Genomic DNA, 22215 nt, shown 5'->3' with positions numbered 1-22215 from the left:
TACGAGATCAGTGCACTTGACTGTCATTCTGTTGTGTGGAGTAATAGGCAGAACAAATACAAAAAGAGAGAAGCAAGCCAGATAAATAGAGTGAAACCCTGAGAGAGAAAGACAAGAGAGAGACCAGAGCGAGAGAGAAACCCTCAGAAACAGAGAGAACAAAAGAAAAACCCTAAGAGACAGAAAGAGAGAAACCCTAGGAGATAGAGAGAGAGAGAGAGAGAGGAGAGAGAAACACTAAGAGAGAGAGGGAAACACTAAGAGACAGAGGGAGAGAGACAGACAGAAAAACCCTAAGAGACAGAGGGAGAGAGACAGAGAAACACTAAGAGAGAGAGGGAGAGAGACAGACAGAGACAGAGAAACACTAAGAGAGAGAGGGAGAGAGACAGACAGAGACAGAGAAACACTAAGAGACAGAGGGAGAGAGACAGACAGAGAAACACTAAGAGACAGAGGGAGAGAGACAGACAGAGAAACACTAAGAGACAGAGGGAGAGAGACAGACAGAGAAACACTAAGAGACAGAGGGAGAGAGACAGACAGAGAAACACTAAGAGACAGAGGGAGAGAGACAAACAGAGAAACACTAAGAGACAGAGGGAGAGAGACAGACAGAGACAGAGAAACATTAAGAGACAGAGGGAGAGAGACAGAGAAACTCTAAGAGACAGAGGGAGAGAGACAGACAGAGACAGAGAAACACTAAGAGACAGAGGGAGAGAGACAGACAGAGAAACACTAAGAGACAGAGGGAGAGAGACAGACAGAGAAACACTAAGAGACAGAGGGAGAGAGACAGAGAAACACTAAGAGACAGAGGGAGAGAGACAGACAGAGAAACACTACGAGACAGAGGGAGAGAGACAGACAGAGAAACACAGAGACAGAGAGAGAGAGACAGACAGAGAAACTCTAAGAGACAGAGGGAGAGAGACAGACAGAGACAGAGAAACACTAAGAGACAGAGGGAGAGAGACAGACAGAGAAACACTAAGAGACAGAGGGAGAGAGACAGACAGAGAAACACAGAGACAGAGGGAGAGAGACAAACAGAGAAACACTAAGAGACAGAGGGAGAGAGACAGACAGAGACAGAGAAACACTAAGAGACAGAGGGAGAGAGACAGACAGAGAAACACTAAGAGACAGAGGGAGAGAGACAGACAGAGAAACACTAAGAGACAGAGGGAGAGAGACAGACAGAGAAACACTAAGAGACAGAGGGAGAGAGACAGACAGAGAAACACTACGAGACAGAGGGAGAGAGACAGACAGAGAAACACAGAGACAGAGAGAGAGAGACAGACAGAGAAACTCTAAGAGACAGAGGGAGAGAGACAGACAGAGACAGAGAAACACTAAGAGACAGAGGGAGAGAGACAGACAGAGAAACACTAAGAGACAGAGGGAGAGAGACAGACAGAGAAACACAGAGACAGAGGGAGAGAGACAAACAGAGAAACACTAAGAGACAGAGGGAGAGAGACAGACAGAGAAACACTACGAGACAGAGGGAGAGAGACAGACAGAGAAACACTAAGAGACAGAGGGAGAGAGACAGACAGAGAAACACTAAGAGACAGAGGGAGAGAGACAGACAGAGAAACACTAAGAGACAGAGGGAGAGAGACAGACAGAAAAACACTAAGAGACAGAGGGAGAGAGACAGACAGAGACAGAGAAACACTAAGAAAGAGAGGGAGAGAGACAGAGAAACACTACGAGACAGAGGGAGAGAGACAGACAGAGACAGAGAAACATTAAGAGACAGAGGGAGAGAGACAGAGAAACTCTAAGAGACAGAGGGAGAGAGACAGACAGAGACAGAGAAACACTAAGAGACAGAGGGAGAGAGACAGACAGAGAAACACTAAGAGACAGAGGGAGAGAGACAGACAGAGAAACACAGAGACAGACAGAGAAACTCTAAGAGACAGAGGGAGAGAGACAGACAGAGAAACACTAAGAGACAGAGGGAGAGAGACAGACAGAGAAACTCTACGAGACAGAGGGAGGCGGAAAGAAGAGTCCCTGTTCCTTACAGTCTGTTCTTCATGTCCTCGGGACTCTTGCGGTGCAGCTCTCTGTAGGAGTCTTCAAACACGTGATCTCTCCTGACGTGGACAGCCATGTCCTCCTTCCTCAGACCCTCGTCCAGACGCTCCAGCTCCTGACGGAAGTACCTGGGGAGAGGGAGGGGGACTCAATAAATCAGTCAAAAAAGAAGCTAAAATGTTATCATGAAAGAGGCACGCTTCCATCCAAAGGATCAGTTATTGACCTTATCCAACTGAAAACATTTTTTAAACTGTTTTGAAACAAAAAACAAAATGAGAGTTTATTTTTGGACAGGTCCAGGGTGTCCCTCCCTCTAATGAACATGACCCAGATGATGCCCCAGAAGAAAAGCCTTCCTCACTTTCTCTTGACGTCAAAGTCGAGGATGCGGATGTAGTCAACCAGCACAGCGAAGGGTCCGTCGGCCAGGTGGGTGGTGGACTGGCGCAGAATCTGGTTAAGCACCGTACGGTGAGTCTCTGTAGGGGGGAGAGAGGGAGGGAGAAAAACATCTCAGTTGCACTGTAGGTCTTTAACACACGTGGGCTTTCCAAAATGATCCAGGCTGAATCTCTCAATTATTTATTTCCACTCCTTGCTCTCGTCTCCTATGAGGAATCATTGGAGGAAATACCCTGCTATACCCTCCCATAGCCTCCTTTGTAGTCCCAAAACTCACCAGCGAAGCGGAGGAACTTCTGTGTGTCGGGAGGCAGGTTGGAAGAGATGTGCATGGAGGAGGGTTCCCTGGAGAAGAAGGGGTCCAGAGAGGAGGGGGTGGCGGGGGTGAGGGGTGCGGGGGACAGGGGGAGGCTCGTCTTTGATGTGGGACAACTGGCTCTCCCTGGTGTCTCTGACAGGGGGCTTGCTCTCCCGCTCTGTGGCATGGACCAGGAAGAAGGCCTCCACCGCCGGCTGAAGAACTGAGGGAGAGAGAGGGGGCGATATGTGAGTAGACTACGTCATCAATCCTGTGAAAGGATTATTCATTTATTTTTTACCCCCTTATTTCCCCCAATTACGATCTTGTCTCATCGCTGCAACGTGCTCGGGAGGCGAAGGTCGAGTCATGCGTCCTCCGAAACATGACCCGCCAAACCGCGCTTCTTAACACCAGCCCGCTTAACCCGGAAGCCAGCCGCACCAATGTGTCGGAGGAAACACTGTTCAACCGACGACCGAGGTCAGCCTGCAGGCGCCCGGCCCACCACAAGGAGTCCATAGGGCGCGATGAGCCAAGTAAAGCCCCCCCGGCCAAACCATCCACTAACCCGGATGACGCTGGGCCAATTGTGCGCCGCCCTATGGGACTCCCGATCACGGCTGGTTGTGATACAGCCTGGGATCGAACCCGGGTCTGTAGTGACGCCTCTAGCACTGCAATGCAGTGCCTTAGACCAAGGTAATTATCCAAGGTTGTGTTCAGTAAGTACAAAACATTCCATTTGAAAACGTTTCCTGTTTCGTATGGGCTGAGGGTTGATCATGTTTCATTGCATGACTGCAAAATTCAGGACATATGGTTTTCCAATGGAGGTTCTACGACAGATACATATTGTTAACACATAGTATACAGATGTCACACTCAGGAAAAACTCAGGGCCCTAGTTTTACCCATGTGAGTTTCAATATTGTAAACCTAACGTACCCAGAACAGCGTGTTGATCATGTGACTCCTCCAGTTCCTTCAGGCACTCCCCGAGCATGTCCCACAGCTCGTCCAATAGTAGCTGCTCGCTCAGCAGGGGGAGGTCCGGGAGACGCTCCTCTGTCTCTGATTGGCTGTTGCCTTCTTCATCTGCACAAGAGCAAGAAATACCAAACACAATAATGTTAGAATCACGCTCCCTAAAGCATGGTATTTATGTTGTGGTTTGAGGGCCTCTGGTCATGTTCAAGGTTGTCTTTCTTTGCAGTCACGTTGCTCTCAGAACTTTGCTATACCATATGAATGTGTTTCCTGAAACACTTTTCGAAGGCGTTGTGAAATCTGATCTGCACAGCGTGACTGCAATAAAGATGAGCTGGAACGTGTGTTGTGGAGGACTATAGTGGTGACTGTAGTGGAGGCCTGTCTAACCCAGGGGTGCAGGGTCTACATCCATGGGAGAATCATCCCTCTGGGCTGCCTGGGGCTCAGACACTGACCCTACCTCCGACTGGAGAGAGGACTGGAGGGAGGGCAAAAAGAGAGGAGAGAGAGCAAGAAAGAGTGAGAAACAGAGCGAACAAGTTAGAGGGAGAAAGAAAAAAGAGGGAAAGAAAGAGAGAAAAAAAGGAGATTAATTCAACACAAGGCTGACAGTTTTCCAGTAAAGCAGAAAACCAGTGTGCCATGCTGATGCACAATGACATTCTCATAAGGCTGCAGACAGAGACAGACTGGGAGGAGGGGGGGGCAAAAAGCATGAAGCCATGACAGCCAGCCAATACACACATCATATCATACAGTAAAGAGAGCAGCCAGCACATCCCTTCCAGACCTGGGTTCAAATACTATTTGAAATCTTCAAAATACTTTGAGGGTCTGCTCTCTTTACTCTATTCTATTGTTTCCAATAAGCCAGGCTCTCTCAGCTCTCTCAGTCAAGCTCAGATAAAGTATATGAAATGACTTCAAATAGTATTTGAACCCAGGTCTGATGCATTCACTCTTCAGACAGACCGTCCGCCAGTGGAACATGTCAATAACAGGAGACAGGCCGTCAGAATACAGTGGATCATTTGCAGTACATATCTCTGTCTGTTTTCAGCTACTGTCATCATTCATCATGTCAGCTGTATGGATGTTGGGCTGTACTGTAGGCTGATTGTAAATGCAATGACGATGTCAATAGCAGTGTCAGTTTACATGCCTGTAGAGTAAGTTCAATATGCATGGGGATGTAATTGATAGCAGTGTGAGCGTATGGTCAGTATGCATGTAATCAGACCTTGGTTAAAATAGTATTTGCCTTCTTTCAAATACTTCAGCTACACTTGATTGAGCTTGCCTGATGCAATGAGTCCCAAAAGTGCCAAAAAAACACCCATCTGGTACTATTTGAAGCCAGGTCTAAAGAATAAGCACGTCGTCAGTATGCGTCATGTAGTCAATAGCAGTAATGTGTGAGTGTATGGATCAATATGCATGTTTGCATTTAGTTATGTTTGCTCAGTAGTTGCAGTATTCTGTCAGTGCGATGCGGCCAATCATGCTAACCGTGGCAGCGCTCGCCGTGCCGGGGGCAGCGGCGGGGGCATGAGGGGCGGCCACGGAGGATCCGGCGGCGGTGGCGACGGCAGTGACAGAGGCGGAGGGCGGGGGGGCCTGCTGCAGACGGCGTGCCCGCTGCCCCTCTCTCACCATCTGAATGATGGCATCTGCCTCAGCTTCTAGCTGACGGACTGCCGCCTGGATACTGCTGGCAGAGCCCAGACTGGTGGAGCCTGGATTCACAGGAGAGACCAGTTACATAACACCCAGAGCAGAGATGTGATAGAAAAGCTGTCATTCCTGATAATCAGGGATATCACATCCCTGCTAGAGAAAGCTCTCAACCGGTATCGTCTTCAATGGGCATTTCCTGGTCATATTAACCTGCTCATAAATAAAACGTTTTGTTACGGTTCATTTCTTTACATTAACAGACTGATGACTCAGCCATTACTATGAATGATTTTACCCTCTGTGTGTAATGGGGTACTCTGTGTGTAATGGGGTACTCTGTGTGTAATGGGGTACTCTGTGTGTATGTGAGCGTGTTTAGTAGTGCACTCCTTTCACCTAGACGTCCGGTCTGCTTGGCCTTCTTGTTGGCGCGGCGCGTGTCCTCCCGGAGCTGGATGATGACCTGCAGGACCCGCAGGAAGAACTTCTGGGTGGACGTCTTTGAGGTCAGGGAAGACATGCAGGGCAGCTGCAGCTCCCGCCCGCCCAGCGTACGCTTCTGGGCTGCCACGATCACCACGCTCTCAGAGCCGTCAAACCTGCGCCCCCGCCAGCACGCGAGGATGGGCGACAAGGCAAAGTATAGTCAGTATACAGAAACGGACTGGCGGTAGAGGAGTATAGACACACACAGACACACACACCAAGGCAGAAGCTGTGGCCTAAATGATCAGACACTGACAGATTGTTGAGTAACCTTTTATTTTATACGCCTAAACCTCAACTTTTTGAGTATCATAACCATATAAAAATAAAAAAAGAGATTTGTTCCATTTCAAGCCTTACACTGTGGGTTTCTCTCTATTCTCCCAGACTCATCTATTTAAAGCGTCGTATTTAGCCAAACCTGAATAGGTCAAGTTGGCACTAGGAGGAGAGAACCACTGATGACTATTCATTACTATGACACTTTCATCAGAGAGGAGTGTCCTTAAGAGAGCTAAATGTCAGCCTAATCACATAGCTGCCTCAACAGGATACTGTCCTTAATACTGGGCATTTAGTCTCAAGATAATGAAATCCATTAGAAGTAGTCCTTTCACACAGTCTTCCCTGTCCTAGTATGTAGACTACTTGAGTTCGACACTGAGGCCCAGTTTCCCAGACACAGATTAAGCTGACTAAAAAGCAATTGAGAAGCCTACCCCTGGACTAAAATTGAAAATGATTTTTTGTCTAGGTGTGGGCTTAATCTGGGTCAAGAAAAACAGCATCTGGTACTATGTCCTCCCCAGAACCTCTCTCTTCACCTGCTAGAGAGCTTAACCCTAACCCTGACCCGTCTGTCTGTTCCCAGAACCTTGCTCTTCAACTGGTAGAGAGCTTGACCCTAACCCGTCTGTTCCCAGACCCTCTCTCTTCACCTGCTAGAGAGCTTGACCCTAACCCTGACCCCTAACCCGTCTGTCCTCAGACCCTCTCTCACCTGCTAGAGAGCTTGACCCTAACCCTGACCCCTAACCCGTCTGTCCTCAGACCCTCTCTCACCTGCTAGAGAGCTTGACCCTAACCCTGACCCCTAACCCGTCTGTCCTCAGACCCTCTCTCACCTGCTAGAGAGCTTGACCCTAACCCTGACCCCTAACCCGTCTGTCCTCAGACCCTCTCTCACCTGCTAGAGAGCTTGAACTTTACCCTGACCCCTAACCCCCATCTGTCCCCAGACCCCCTCGCTTCACCTGCTAGAGAGCTTGACCCCTAACCCCCGTCTGTCTGTCGCAAGGCTCTCGCTCGCTTTACCTGCTCGAGAGCTTGCCGGCCTTCAGCCTGGCGGAGAGGGAGGTATCCTCAGCAGGGGCGTCAGGTGACTGGGCGTCGGCCCGGGCTCTCCTCTGCTGCTCCAGGTTGTACTCACGCAGCTCGGCCAATAACGTGCCTGGAGGAGGAGAGAGGGGGAGTAGACAGGACAGTAAGTGGGTTACCTTTGCACATTATTTATTTAACCTTTATTTTATCAAGGAGTCATACTGAGACCAAGGTCTCTCACAGATGAGCCCTGAATTACAGAAATGACCGAAAACACACAGCAGGAAGACAAACATTCATAAAAAACAAAGACATTCATCAATAATAAGGTCCTCAATCAGCTTTTTGAATTGACTTAGAGGCACCAGAACATCAAATGTAAGAACATTTTGAAGACTGTTCCACAAATAAGTTGCAAGCTGATTTCCCTAACTCCATAAAGACTGAAGGAATTTCCAGAGTTAGCCATCCCTGAGACCGGGTTTGGTAACTCATAAGTATAAAGTTTAGTAATGATGTTAGGTACAGTGGGTGTTTTTGTAAAAGGGCTTTATAAATGAAAATATATCTATGTATCAACCTACATGACATCAAAGAAGGCCAACCAACTTTCTGGTAGAGAATGAAGTGATGAGCACAAATACAAAGTCACCCGTAACAAAGTGCAGTGCGCTATGATGAACTGCATTTAACAGCTTTAATGAAGTGGCAGATGCGTCCATATAGATGTGGCCATAGTCTAGGACTGATAGGAACGTCGACTGAATAATCTGCTTTCTACTATTTAGTGACAGGCATGACCTATTTCTATAGAAGCCCATTTTTATTATCTTAACGAAATCGTCAATATGGTTTTTAAAAAGACAGCTTTTCATCTATCCAGATATTTCTAAGCAGGGACATTATCAATATCGACCCCATCTAAAGTACATATGCTTAAATCAGAGTTATTTTTATGCGCTCTAGAGAACATACACTTAGTTTTACCTGCATTCAATACTAATTTCAGGTCAATAAAGTTTTTCTGTAATACAATGAAGTCAGACTGTAGTTCAGATAGAGCCTTGTCCACCATGGGGGCAATGGCATAAACAACAGTTTCATCGGCATACAAGTGCAGGTTACAATTCTTTACAGACAAGTCAATATTATTAATGTAAACAGTAAACATTTCAGGACCCAGAATTGACCCCTGCGGAACACCTTTCATTATGTCCAGAAAACTAAATTTAACACCATCAGTAGATACACATTGAGTTCGCTCTCAAGTAATTGTTAAACCTTTTTTTTTTTAATGCATTTTATTGACCATTCCATTGGTTCATAAGTGAAATCTTAAATGAAAATGAACCGAACGCAACCATTGGTAGTGTGTGTAGTGTCAGCTTTGTAAGGCTACAAACAGCTTGACTGTATATGGTTGTGTGTATGATGTGGCATACTAACCGATCTGTTTGCAGAGCGTGTATCCCAGGTGTCTAGCTCCACTCAGCAGCAGACGCAGCACTGTGTCTCTAGTAGCTCCGTCTCCTCTGGACAGCTGGAGCAGGATGTTGGCTGCATCCTCCAGACCCTCCTCTGAACACGAGTGACTGGTCAGCACCTGGGGAGGGGAAGAGTGTTACTCAAGCCAAAAAAACATTCCTTACCCCAGGACACTTCAACAGGTGACAACCCAGGAAACTAAAGACAAAGAAAAAGGAGCCCTGATCTGAGAATTTACTTTCAGGACCTAGAAACAGGCCTACATTTCGACGTAGGACGCCGTTGTCAGACAGAGCTTGGGGTAGAAAAAGGTGGGAGGCACTATATTAGCCTGGCAGGAGACTCTCCCACTGGTGTTACTCAAGCCTGGGGGGTGTTCATTATGAACCAAACAGAAGAAAACAGACAAACACGAAGGAACGACTCCAACACCATCATTAAGTTTGCCGACGACACAACAGTGGTAGGCCTGATCACCGACAACGATGAGACAGCCTATAGGGAGGAGGTCAGAGATCTGGCCGTGTGGTGCCAGGATAACAACCTCTCCCTCAACGTGACCAAGACAAAGGAGATGATTGTGGACTACAGGAAAAAAAAAGAGGACTGAGCACGCCCCCATTCTCATCGACGGGGCTGTAGTGGAACAGGTTGAGAGCTTCAAGTTCCTTGGTGTCCACATCACCAACAAACTATCATGGTCCAAACACACCAAGACAGTCGTGAAGAGGGCACGACAAAGCCTATTCCCCCTCAGGAGACTGAAAAGATTTGGCATGGGTCCTCAGATCCTCAAAAAATTATACAGCTGCACCATCGAGAGCATCCTGACTGGTTGCATCACCGCCTGGTATGGCAACTGCTTGGCCTCCGACCGCAAGGCACTACAGAGGGTAGTGCGTACGGCCCAGTACATCACTGGGGCCAAGCTTCCTGCCATCCAGGACCTCTATACCAGGCGGTGTCAGAGGAAGGCCCTCAAAATTGTCAAAGACTCCAGCCACCCTAGTCATAGACTGTTCTCTCTGCTACCGCACGGCAAGCGGTACCGGAGTGCCAAGTCTAGGTCCAAAAGACTTCTCAACAGCTTCTACCCCCAAGCCATAAGACTCCTGAACAGCTAATCATGGCTACCCGGACTATTTGCACTGCCCCCCCACCCCATCCTTTTTACGCTGCTGCTACTCTGTTAATTATTTATGCATAGTCACTTTAACTCTACCCACATGTACATATTACCTCAACTACCTCAACTAGCCGGTGCCCCCGCACATTGACTCTGCAACGGTACCCCACTGTATATATAGCCTCCCTACTGTCACTTTATTTTACTTCTGCTCTTTTTTCTCAACACTTTTTTTTGTTGTTGTTTTATTTTTACTTTTTTTGTTAAAAATAAATGCACTGTTGCTTAAGGGCTGTAAGTAAGCATTTCACTGTAATGTCTGCACCTGTTGTATTCGGCGCATGTGACCAATACAATTTGATTTGATTTGATTTGATTTGAAGTACTACTGTACCTGGGCTCTGGTCAAAAGTAGTGTACTGTAGGGACATGACTAGACGTTGTTTTGTACCCCGCACCTGAAAGTGCCTGGACGTAGTGCACTACTTCTGAACAGTTTCTACTACACCAACAGATACACCTAGCTATGTAGAGAGCTATGAGCCTTCCCAGTTAGGAACCGAGTTTTGGTTTTGGGGGCATTCTGTTCTGTACCTCGACAGAGAGCTGCAGTTGTTTCTCAGTGAGTCCAGTGGAGGCAAGTTTGGTGTCACTTTCAACACAGAGCACGGTCGCTCGATGCTTCCCTGTTGAGACAAAACACAAAATCACACACACACCACAATCACACATCACAATCACATTATAGTCTTCTACTATGGGGCGTTACCTTGTAGCGTTCACATAGATAAACATTGACACTATTAGTATTGCCGGGTAGACAAGACCAAACTCCCCTTAGTGACAAAGCTAATCTCATTTTATCAGAGTCAAATATAAACCGAGGTCAGTGAATTGCTTCTGAAGTGAAGTTGCTGTGCGTTCCCACCTGTGGCGCTGGCTCCAGTAGAGGTGGGTATGGACACTATAGCGGTGGAAGATGAGCCCTGAGCTCCTGACACCACCCCTACGGTGGTCCCCTGAGCAGAGGCTGAGGCCGAGCCCGGAGCACCGGCTGCACTGGTGGCAGTGGCGGGATTGCCAGCTCCGGTTGTGGTAGACTGCGGCGTTGGGTGTCCAGCTGGGACTTCCGTAGCCTTATTATCAGGCAGGGCGATGGAGATGAGGGAGAGGAGACGCAGCAGCTTCTCGGTGAGCAGGGAGGAGCGTCGTATCACGGGGTGGGACAGCATATTCATCAGCTGGCCCAGCGGAGAGGCTTCCAGGCTGTACTGAGCCCCCTCGGCCTCCCCTCCAGCCCCCAGGGAAACTGTCTTCATGGAGGCCTTGCCTTTCCTCGACACATTCATGTTGTCCAGCTTCACCAGCAGGTCCCAGAAGTCGGTGGAGATGCCCAGGGACTGGGGGGTGATGGCCGTTCCACAGGCGCCCCCGCCGATGGAGTTCTGGGCTGAGGAGGGAGTGGAGAGGGTGTTGGAGGTCTGAGTAGTTCTAGAGCCTCCTCCTGCTGTTCCGGTGACGATGGAGGCAGCAGCACACAGACGTGAGTCCAGATCAGAGGTGGAGGAGGAGAGCAGGTCCTTACAGCGCTGCTGGGTGAAGTGACTGGGGAACACCTGGAGATAGGAACACACAAGGTTAATGACCTGGACTAACTAAGAGACGCATTACATTGAAAATGCACTATTTCCGTAACATTTTCAAACCCACTTTCAAAGTAAAAACAAACCGGATTTAAAGACCATGACGTACAAATGCTCTGGTCATCTGGCAGTTATCTATCAAACACACCATTCAGAAAAACCTGCACAAAGTTTTGGAGCCCTAAGATGAATGACTGATACAGATTCCAGACCCACTTTCCCTGAGAAGTACCATGTTCACCCAGAGTACTAAACAGTCTCCTACCTTGGCCAGCTGGATAAGAGTATCCAGTACGTGTCGACAGACCACAGGGGCGGCCTGAGGGTGGATGTGTACAGTTGACCCTCCTCCCCCTGCACACGTCACCCCAGCTGTAACCCCCTGTACCCCTCCTCCCAGGGTCCCCCCGGGCCCTCCTGACGTCCCCCCAGCAGAGTGCCGGTCGGCGTGCTTCCGCCCTGACGCCCGTTGGATCTGGAAAATGTTTGTGCGGCAGCCGAGCGCCGCATCCATGGAAACAGACAGCCAGGAGAGCTGGGAGGAGCTACGAGACTCCACCCTGTTGATCAACTCCAGAGAAGAGGAGGAAGAGGAGGAGAGGGAGGAGGCAGCGGTAGCTGTGGTCGTAGATCCTTTACTCCCACTGTAACCTCCCTGACCGGCGGTGGTCCGCTTGCCTCTGGCATCTTCCAGCCGGGTGGTCTCGACACAAACCTCGCTCTCGCTGCTGCGCTGGAGGATGGAGAGGAGACTGCGGATGACCCAGCCACGCGTCTGAGAGTGATAGCACAGGTTGCGGAGCACGCGGTGCAGACGGCTGGTGTTGAGTTTGGGTTCGTCTACGAAGAGGAGGACCAGGAGACAGGACAAGGCCTCGTGGTCCAGGAGCAGACGACCACGCAGACGCAGCAGAGAGTCCACACTGGAACTGGACGGCCTAGGGAGAGGACAGAGGACACGTTAGACGGAAACTTAAGATGTAACGTGCACGCACACTTTAAAACCGATGAATCACGCAGACAAATTCTCCCCTCACACCAATCCTGTCCCTCTCACCTGCTGTGGTTGGCCCCTCCTCCCATCTGGAAGGTCCCTCCTCTCTGCACGGCCAGGCGGGTGTACTGAACTCCTCTGTTGCCCCCCAGGCGGCTGGTAAACGCAGGCGACCTCAAGATAGCCGACAGGGCCGAGCTGGAACTATGGCCAAACAGCCTCTCGTGCATCAGCTGTCTCTGACGAGCCTGGTGATGTCAAATTTACAATCAATGCAATGATGAAATGACACATGATGTAGCCAAAACAGTATTTGATCAATTCTGTTGTTCTTTTATCGAAGACATTCTATGCGAGTTGGCACAGTTTTGTTACTTGGTGATAGTGTGTAGGAAAAGGTTTGAATCTTACACTCACCTCCTGCTCGCGGCGCAGCGCGGCTGCCTCAGCGGCGATGTCCGGGGGCATGACTGCCAGCACGCTGTCTTCCATATCTTCCAGGACGGAGCGACGAAGCTCTGAGGGAAGGGTCTGGATGAAGGTGACAGGGTCCAGGGGAATGTCGCCCTGTGTGGGCTGCTGGGACAGTTCTCTACGCTGCTGCTCTGCCCTCTGCTGCGCTAACACCTGGGGAGAGGGAGAGAGGGATGGAGAAAGAGGGGAGGGGGAGAGAGAGGAAGGAGAGAAAGGAGGGAGAGAAAGGAGGAGGAGAGAGGGGAGGAGGGAGAGATGGAGGGAGATAGGGGAGAGATGAGGATGGAGAGAGGGAGAAGGGAGATAGGGGAGAGATGAGGATGGAGAGAGGGAGAAGGGAGATAGGGGAGAGATGGAGGATGGAGAGAGGGAGAGGGGAGAGAGGGAGAGGGGAGAGAGGGGAGGAGGGAGAGAGGGAGGAGGGGAGAGAGGGAGGAGGGAGAGAGGGGAGAGAGGGAGGAGGGAGAGAGGGGAGAGAGGGAGGGGGGAGAGAGAGGGAGGAGGGAGAGAGAGGGAGGAGGGAGAGAGGGGAGAGAGGGAGGAGGGAGAGAGAGGGAGGAGGGAGAGAGAGGGAGGAGGGAGAGAGGGGAGAGAGGGAGGAGGGAGAGAGAGGGAGGAGGGAGAGAGAGGGAGGAGGGAGAGAGGGGAGAGAGGGAGGAGGGAGAGAGGGGAGAGAGGGAGGAGGGAGAGAGGGGAGAGAGGGAGGAGGGAGAGAGAGGGAGGAGGGAGAGAGAGGGAGGAGGGAGAGAGGGGAGAGATGGAGGAGGGTGAGAGGGAGGAGGGAGAGAGGGGCGAGAGAGAGGTGAGAGAGAGGCGAGAGAGAGGTGAGAGAGTGGCGAGAGAGAGGAAGGAGAGGGAGGCGGGTTAGGCTTCTAGAAACCATCTAGAACTACACCGGTCCCACTTTAAACCAAAATAAGTTAAACAACTTATAAAGGCTATATAGAGAATTCATAAAGTCTTCAAAATACTTCTTACACAGTTCTCTCAGTCCTCCAATTACATTGCTGGTTAAATAATACGCTTTTTAATAGTCCTAAGTTTTGTTGCTCACCTCCTCCTGTATTGCAGGTGGCAGGGCAGCCAGGAACTCAGGGCTGACCTCTGTGACCCCGGCTCCTCCTCCCAGTACAGGGGTGGTGGTGGAGGGGAGGGTGGAGGAGGGAGGGGGGCGCGCCGGGGGTCGGATACCCAGCTGGTTCTGGAGCACCTCACGACGGATGTCCTCTGGAAGAGCTGCCAAGAAGGACGGGTCCACACCCTCTGGTAGACTGATGCCTGGACAGAGAAAGAGAGAGAGAGGGGGGGGGGAGTGAGTGTAGAAATGTAGAGCTTTACTGTGCATGAAGTAGAATAAGTGTGGCCAACCCTCCCTCTGGAGAGCTACTGTGTATGAATGATTTTGCTCCAACCCTGCTCTAACAATCTAGATCAAATAAAGGTCCTGATGTGCAACAGGTGAGTAGTAGAATCAGGTGTTTTATTCTTGCAGGAGGTTAGCTCTCCAGGAGGGATGCCCATCACTGAGCTAGAGGGAATGAGACTCTTCTTACCTGCCAGTGGGTCCTCATCCTCATTGCTGGTGGAAGGGAGGGGCTCTTCCTGGATGGCCTGGGATTGGCTGTTGGCACGGTCACTCCGGGGCATGGTCTCTCCAGGGGAGGAGACAGTGGTGGAGCTACAGAGAGAGAGAGAGGAAGGGGGAGAGGAAGGGGGGAGGCATGAGAAAAATAGTTTTGTTTAGCTCATCTTTCCCTCAGAGCCCCTGCCTAGATCACATTTATTTGTATCTGATGTGATCTAAACAGATCACATTTATTTGTATCTGATGTGATCTAAACAGATCACATTGATATAAGTAATATGGAACAGTAATAGCTCCATCTTGCCCTCTGATAGGTGAGGTAGAATTTCCATCATGTTTGATACAAACCTATCCAAATCTTCTAGATCTAGACAATTGCCAAAGGAGTAAGGGCTAGGGTTCGAATTTGGAATGTATCGTTAGTATTTTCTTCTAAGACCCTCACCCTGTCTCTGCGTCTGTGTGCCTGTCCGTCAGTCCGCTGTCTCCACTCCCAGACAGCTCCTGAGATAGATGAACAGCCTGGGTGGGGTTGGGGACGGGCTCTTCCTGCGTGGCAGAGGCGGGGCTACTGGTATCCATGGGAGACCCTTCCAATTGTGACACGCCCACCGCTGCAGGCTCTGAGGTCTCCACGATGTCTGGACTCAGGGAGGCTGGGGGGCAGGACAGGGGAGGAAGGAGAGGAGAAGAGCAAAATTGTCAGTTAATACACTAAACAACTCTTCATAGGCTGAAGGCAACAGCCTGGGGAAAAACAATGTGGTTGCATTTTGACACATGCATTGTTCCGATATCTACCCTAGCACAACCCTTTGAAGCAATGTTGCAGTTTGCCATGAAGGGTATATTTAAAAGGAGACAGATTGTTGTCGGACAGATTAGTCAACAGCATCACTGCAAATACAGATGTGTGTCCTTACTGCTCATCAAATCACTCTGTGAGAGGGTACATTCGTTTTAGCCAGCCTGGTGCCCTGGCTGGACAAGACCAATGGAATGGTCTCAAATGTGCAAACTCCGCCAACCGGTGCTCCGGGCGAGCTATAACAAACATACCAATACTTTTTACAGTTTCAAAGTTAGTCTACCTTCCCTGCCTCCATCCATCATCGCTCCTCCTCTCCTTCCTCCTCCTCCTCTCTCACCAATAGTGGGCGCCGGGGACATTTCCATCTGGGACGCCTCAGCTTCACAGTTCGGCCTATCGGATGATGCCGCCAGGGCAGGCAGACCCGCCCCCGCCAGTGCGGCCAGTGAATTGGCGTGCGACTCGGCCAGGAGCAGGTCTGCGATTGGCTGGTGGACCTGCTGGCAGATAGCGGTTTCCAGGGAGACCAGGGCCTGTTCGTGGGGGGCTGGGGTGGTGGGGGTGACCTCTCCTGAGGGGGGCGCGGTGAGGAAACCTTCGGAGACCCTTGGGGGATCCAGACAGGACACCCCACTGCCCTGGGGCTCACCTTCTGAGCCAGGGAAGACACACAGAACAGAGGGGACAACTGACAAACAGTTCTGATTTTCAGTAATAGGTTCACTTGATGTCACAATACACAGAACAGGAGATGAGGGGTTGAGTGAAACTAACTCAGTAGGGAGCAACAGGTTCACTACTTCAGTTACAGAGGAGTACAGAAACAGATCCTACAGGTGTGCTAGTACTGTAGATTAAATACAGGGAACTGGCTGTGGTATTCAAGGAGAGGTTTGAGGAGCACTGAGTTAGAGGGGTAACAATGACATCAATGGTCCAAAGCTTATTTTCCTGAGTGAGATTGCTGTGAGACGTTGTTCGGCAGCACTGAGGAAGGCAGTAAGTTGTATAGTTATCTCCCGTACGGGGTGCACTATCCTGATCCCCAACAACAACACAACTTACTACCTCACCACAGCACAGCCACAGAAGGGTATGGGTTCCATCCGTACAACAAGCGGACAAAAGCACATTACATTTCAACATCACTACATACAAAGCAACCATCAGTTGCAGAGTAACCGTCCACGCTAAGATGGCAGTCCTGTGGTTTCCATGGTAATAGTTGGGTAGCCATGGCGTTGCCGTAGGAAAGACAGTAGACTGTATAGTCATCTCCCAGATCTGGTGTGATCCTAAAACTATACAAACTACTACCTCAGCCCACAGCACGCTAATCTATCCGACCACCCGTCTGTCCACTGGCTTCAGAAGGGTCCAGAGGGTTTGGGTTAGGCTACTCAAGACATGCACAGAAGAAGAATATACTGAAAATGACCAGAAAATTATCCGAAAAGTAAGTATTCACTTTAGCAGAATGTTTACAAGTTAAAGCTTCAAACTTCGAAGGAATCCGGTAAAAGCAATGTTACAAAAAAAGTACTCTTCTACTTGCAAAAGTAAAGTGGAGGCATTTCAAAACAGAAAGTGCCAGTACCAGCAGTGGTCTCTCCAACAGCACCGTTGACCGTCCCCAGTCCTGAGCCCTGCAGACTCTGCTCCCTGGGCTCCTCTCCTCCTCCTGACCTTCGGTCGTTCTGCTTAGCCTCCTCTTCCTCAGCCAGCTGTCTACGCCTTCTTTCCCTCCTCTCCTCCAGCTCCTCGTCTCTCAGAGTCTCCAGGTGCTGCAGGATAGGAACCTTCACCACTGGGAAGGAGAGAGAGACAGGGGTGGGGTTAGAGGGGTGAGGTGTACTGTGTGTGTGTGTGTGTGTGTGTGTGTGTGTGTGTGTGTGTGACTGCATGGTTCAGCAACAATGTGAGAATCAGGGAATACAATAATGATGTGTCAGTCCCAATAGCAGACTAGTAGAAGATGTGTCATACCTGCTACACAGTCGTGCATGCTCTCAGCATCCAGCACTTTACACTCATCAGTCCATCGGGTTAAGGCAGTGGGGATACTGGACAGAGTGCCTAGAAAGACAGGATATATACAGAGTTACGAGGAATTCAACACAATGGAAATCAAAGCTTTGACTGGGGCTCCTAGCACATAATAAGCCCTTAGGAACCAGTTTCCCCACAGAGATTCAGCCTTGTCCTGGACTACTTATCCAATGAAATTATTTCTACATCCAGGACCAGGCTTAACATGGGTCTGGGAAAGCAGCCCATAGAGCAGAGTGGACTGGTGGACAGTGAGTGAGTGTTCTACCCGCTTGTCCTCCGGTGCTGCTCTGCTCGTGGAAGAAATCGTCCAGCAGCTCGTCGTCGGAGCGGGCGATGATATGCACGTCCTCGTTGCCCACCAGGAGCCGGGCACGGCCACGGGACTGCAGTGGCAGAGAGCTGGACAGCTGCAGGATGTCTGCTGCAGCACTGGGACCCAGCAGTCTAGAGGTGAGGGAAGGTACAGGCATATACACTCTTATTATCTTTAAAACAGACATGAACCCATGACCTCCTTGGAAATGGACCTGGGTCAAACACATGAGTAGAACAATTCTTGTCAATACTTTGTTTTTGAGGTGCAATTGATTTATCTTGGAGTATGCACTTGGGGGACTATTCCAAAAGTCCCTTTGTACCTGGCAAACTAAACCAAAGGCAGCTCAAGTATTTGACAGAATCTGACCCACGACCTAGGAAAAGTCCCATGAATTAATCCATTCATTAATTGTAGCATCTGTCTCACCTCTGCAGGATGAGTGGGGGGTTGGGCTGTCTGTTCCCAGGGTAGTGGACGTGTATCGTGTGGCCCGTGTTGGCGGTGAGCTGGCGTAGCGTTCTCTGGCTGCGACCCATGCCCTGCGCCAGACGGTTGTTGGTGCCCGCTCCGCCCAGCGTTAAGGAGCCGTGGTCGGCGTGGCGCACCATCAGGGGATGCGAGCTGGGGATGTTGCCTGGGGAGGGAGGGATGTCAGCTGATGGGAACACGATAAACAGAGAGAACAGTTGCAGACATTAGGGGGACACGTAGTGACACAGCCCCGTCATTCTACATACTTATATGGTTACTATAATCTGGCCTATATATTATTACAGCTACATAACTATTCCAGCTATTGGTACGGCTGTGTGTCTGTAGTCTTAGTTGTTCAAGAGGATTTCAAAGAGACAGACTAGAAATCTACTTGGAGATATCAGGGCTTGTGTTCATAAAGCATCTCAGAGTTGGAGTGCTGATCCAGGATCAGGTCTGCCTTTTCAATTATAATGAATATGATTATATTGACGGGGGTACTAATCCTAAATTAGCAGTCCTACGCCAAGAAGCTTTATAAGTATGGGCCCAGTCCAATAACATACGTTGCCTTCTAAATCTATCTATATATTAAAAACAAAGACTACGAAAACAAAGATGAATAAAACACCAAGATGACTCACCGGTGGTGGAGAACATGTTGTCAAACTCTATGATGAGGTCATCGTCGCGGTCAAACCTCTCGAAGCGGATGTGTGGCGCAGCGTTGATGTCTGGGAAATCTTCATCCAGCTCCATCTCAGACCCTTCATCATCGTCATCCTCATCACCTTCTTCATCATCCTGAGACAAAGAGAACATGGCATATTTTTTTTTGACATTACATAGTGTCAAACTAATTCTAAAGTGAACGGAAACCGTTCAAATGTGACCGAGCAGGTTCACACCCAGATCTCCCCTGTATTAGCCCACTAAGCCAGAGCCAATGCAACTCTTCAGGTCTAATAAAAGGTTACTAAATCAAGCACGGTCCAAACAACAAAAACACTCCAAACTTATCCTCCTTTTCCTCACCTGGTCCTCCTCCTCTTCCTCCTCCTCCTCTTCATCTTGGCTGTCTTCATCATCGTTGCTGCCGCTGGAGTCTTCCTCCTGCGTGTGCTCCTCATCCTCGGGCTCCAGGATGTTCATAGAGTCTACGGTAGGAAAAGAAGGAGCGATGGAGTGAGAGATGGAGAGAGAGAGAACAGTGAAGGAGCGATGGAGGGTGAGATGGAGAGATAGAGAACAGTGAAGGAGAGTTGGAGGGTGAGATGGAGAACCGTGAAGGAGCGATGGAGTGAGAGATGGAGAGAGAGAGAACAGTGAAGGAGAAATGGAGGCAGTGAAGGACAGATGGAGGGAGGACAGTGAGTGAGACCCAACACACTTTGACCCTTTTCACACTAATAAACCCATAGTACTAAATAGAACAAATTAAATAGTTATTTAATGTATCTTTATGACAGATCCGAGCCAAGCCAAGCTGTGCTGTGCTGTGCTGGCCACCATAACTGTCGGAGCCATGCTGGAGAGGACAATGTGAAAAGAAAACATCAGAGCCAGCACTGACCTTCTCTGTTGGTCTGTAGAGTAGAAGCCTGACTGATATTGGATGGCGCCTCATCCATCAACACGTCCTCTTGTGATTCGTCCTCACCGCTGCTACGTCCCACTGAGTGACAGAACAAACAACCAATCAAAAACAAACCGCCAAGACTGTATTGTATGTGCCCGCCCCTTTCTATTGATACCATCACTCTGATGAGCCCAGTGGTGTATTCAGAGGGTGAAACGTTAAGAATATTTCCGATAGAGATGTAAGCAATAGAGTGGAAATTATGCCCAATTCTGCAGGACAGACAATCAGCTGTTCTACAAAACGTATTTCTACCTGAAGGTTTTGTAACATTTCACCCTTCTGAACAGACAAAAATAAATAAGAGACTCCTGGACAGCAGACTGCTTTGCTTACCGATAATGGAGCTGTTGACGGCGCCGGCATCTCTCTCCAACAGCTCGTCTATCAGATCCACCAACTCATTCTCCACCTGCATGGCCGTGGTGCTGAGCACCTCCGGCTGTCCAGCGATGACCACCGTGTCTCCCTCCGTCTCTCCGTCCATCAGGTCACTGTCTGTCCCTTGGACCCTGTGACTGCCCTCCACCAGAGTCCCCTCAACCTCACCCGAGTCACCTGCAATGAGCATGGATCCAGTAAGATGAACGCAACGGTAAGCCTAGAACAGTCTAAATGTGACTTTTCTATTTCCCTTTGCTTCTGTGGAGTACGTGTTTGTGTGTAGTGTGAACATATTTGTTAGTACATGTGTATATGTGTTTATGAGTTCGAACATGTGTTCATACAAGGATTTGTACATTGCTAGACATGACCACCTTGTTGACCTGATAGCCAGCAAGGTGAGACAAGTAGTCTCACCAACAGCACACACGTATAAACATTCTTGTGTAAGGGGAAGCTGGTTTGAGGTTTTTGATTGTGTTTTCCTGTGTGCCAAATACACTAGGATACTGTTGTTCTGGGGGGAGGTGGAAGTGGGCTGCTCATTTGACAGCTACATGGAGCAGGCCTTTGCAGAGAAGCTGCTTAAATACCAGCCCCTCGTGGCACGCTTGGACAGCCTCGGGCGGAGGTGCAAGCTGGTGGCGCTGATATTTGGCAGTCTCGGCCACATACACAGGCTTGCAGTGCGTGGCCTCCAGATTGTGGGCCTGACAAAAACTAGGGCAAAGCTACTGGATAGGTAATGCTCTGTTTCAGCTGTAGTGAGCAGCCTAGCTGTTGGAGAAGGTGCTTTCTGTACCCTTGAGTGCCATGCATACAGGGACCTTTGAAATGTTTGGATCCTTTTTTTGGTGGATTCAAATAAAGTCTTTAAAGTGTTGTGTCTATATATATCTATATACACACAGTGCATTCGGCAAGTACTCAAACCCCTTGACTTTTTCCACATTTTGTTACGTTACAGCCTTATTCTAAAATTGATTATATATTTTTTATTCTCCATCTACACACAATACCCCATAATGACAAAGCAAAAACAGGTTTAGACATTTTTGCAAATTTGAAAAAAACTACTGAAATATCACATAAGTATTCATACCTTTTACTCCGTACTTTGTTGAAGCACCTTTGGCAGCGATTAAAGCAGGAGTCTTCTTGGGTATGACGCTACAAGCTTGGCACACCTGTATTTGGGGAGTTTCTCCCATTCCTCTCTGCAGATCCTCTCAAGCTCTGTCAGGTTGGATCAGGAGCGTTGCTGCACAGCTATTTTCAGGTCTCTCCAGAGATGTTCGATCAGGTTCAGGCTTTGGCTGGGCCACTCAGGGACATTCAGAGACTTGTCCTGAAGCCACTCCTGCGTTATCTTGGCTGTGTGCTTAGGGTCGTTGTCCTGTTGGAAGGTGAACATTTGCCCCAGTCGGAGGTCCTGAGCGCTCTGGAGTAGGTTTTCATCAAGGATCTCTCTGTACTGTGCTCCGTTCATTTTTGCCTCGATCCTGACTAATCTCCCAATCCATGCCGCTGAAAACAAATCTCCACAGCATGATGCTGCCACCACCAAGCTTCACCATAGGGATGGTGCCAGGTTAACTCCAGATGTGCATTCAGGCCAAAGAGTTTAATCTTGGTTTCATCAGACCAGAGAATCTTGTTTCTCATGGTCAGAGTCTTTAGGTGCCTTTTGGCAAACTCCAAGCGGGCTGTCATGTGCCTTTTACTGAGGAGTAGCTTCCGTCTGGCCACTCTACCATAAAGGCCTGATTGGTGGAGTGCTGCAGAGATTGTTGTCCTTCTGGAAGGTTCTCCCATCTCCACAGAGGAACTCTGGAGCTTGGTCAGAGTGACCATTGGGTTCTTGGTCACCTCCCTGACCAAGGCCCTTCTCCCCCTATTGCTCAGTTTGGCCGGGCGGCCAGCTCAAACTTCTTCCATTTAAGAATGATGGAGGCCACTGTGTTTTTGGGGACCTTCAATGGTGCATCATTT

General features: G+C 49.4%; 1 protein-coding gene across 1 annotated transcript in view; it reads right to left on the bottom strand.

Moving 5' to 3' along the window:
• LOC121537875 (E3 ubiquitin-protein ligase HUWE1) overlaps positions 1–22215 on the bottom strand; it is a 95700-nt gene that overhangs the window by 3792 nt on the left and 69693 nt on the right. Inside the window, 27 exon segments of the mRNA XM_045207348.1 lie at positions 2046–2186; positions 2423–2540; positions 2741–2865; positions 2867–2984; positions 3710–3859; positions 4142–4232; positions 5264–5490; positions 5828–6030; positions 7232–7367; positions 8684–8840; positions 10443–10534; positions 10777–11464; positions 11757–12429; positions 12549–12733; positions 12903–13112; positions 14014–14237; positions 14513–14637; positions 14990–15200; positions 15636–16007; positions 16953–17162; positions 17342–17431; positions 17673–17851; positions 18153–18381; positions 18845–19004; positions 19236–19357; positions 19774–19875; positions 20176–20397. Coding sequence (XP_045063283.1) covers positions 2046–2186; positions 2423–2540; positions 2741–2865; positions 2867–2984; positions 3710–3859; positions 4142–4232; positions 5264–5490; positions 5828–6030; positions 7232–7367; positions 8684–8840; positions 10443–10534; positions 10777–11464; positions 11757–12429; positions 12549–12733; positions 12903–13112; positions 14014–14237; positions 14513–14637; positions 14990–15200; positions 15636–16007; positions 16953–17162; positions 17342–17431; positions 17673–17851; positions 18153–18381; positions 18845–19004; positions 19236–19357; positions 19774–19875; positions 20176–20397 — 5560 coding nt within the window.

The sequence above is a fragment of the Coregonus clupeaformis genome, chromosome 24 (assembly GCF_020615455.1).
Source record: "Coregonus clupeaformis isolate EN_2021a chromosome 24, ASM2061545v1, whole genome shotgun sequence".
Taxonomy (NCBI): domain Eukaryota; kingdom Metazoa; phylum Chordata; class Actinopteri; order Salmoniformes; family Salmonidae; genus Coregonus; species Coregonus clupeaformis.
The sequence above is the reverse complement of the archived record's forward strand: the minus strand, read 5'-3'. Positions and strand labels throughout refer to the sequence as shown.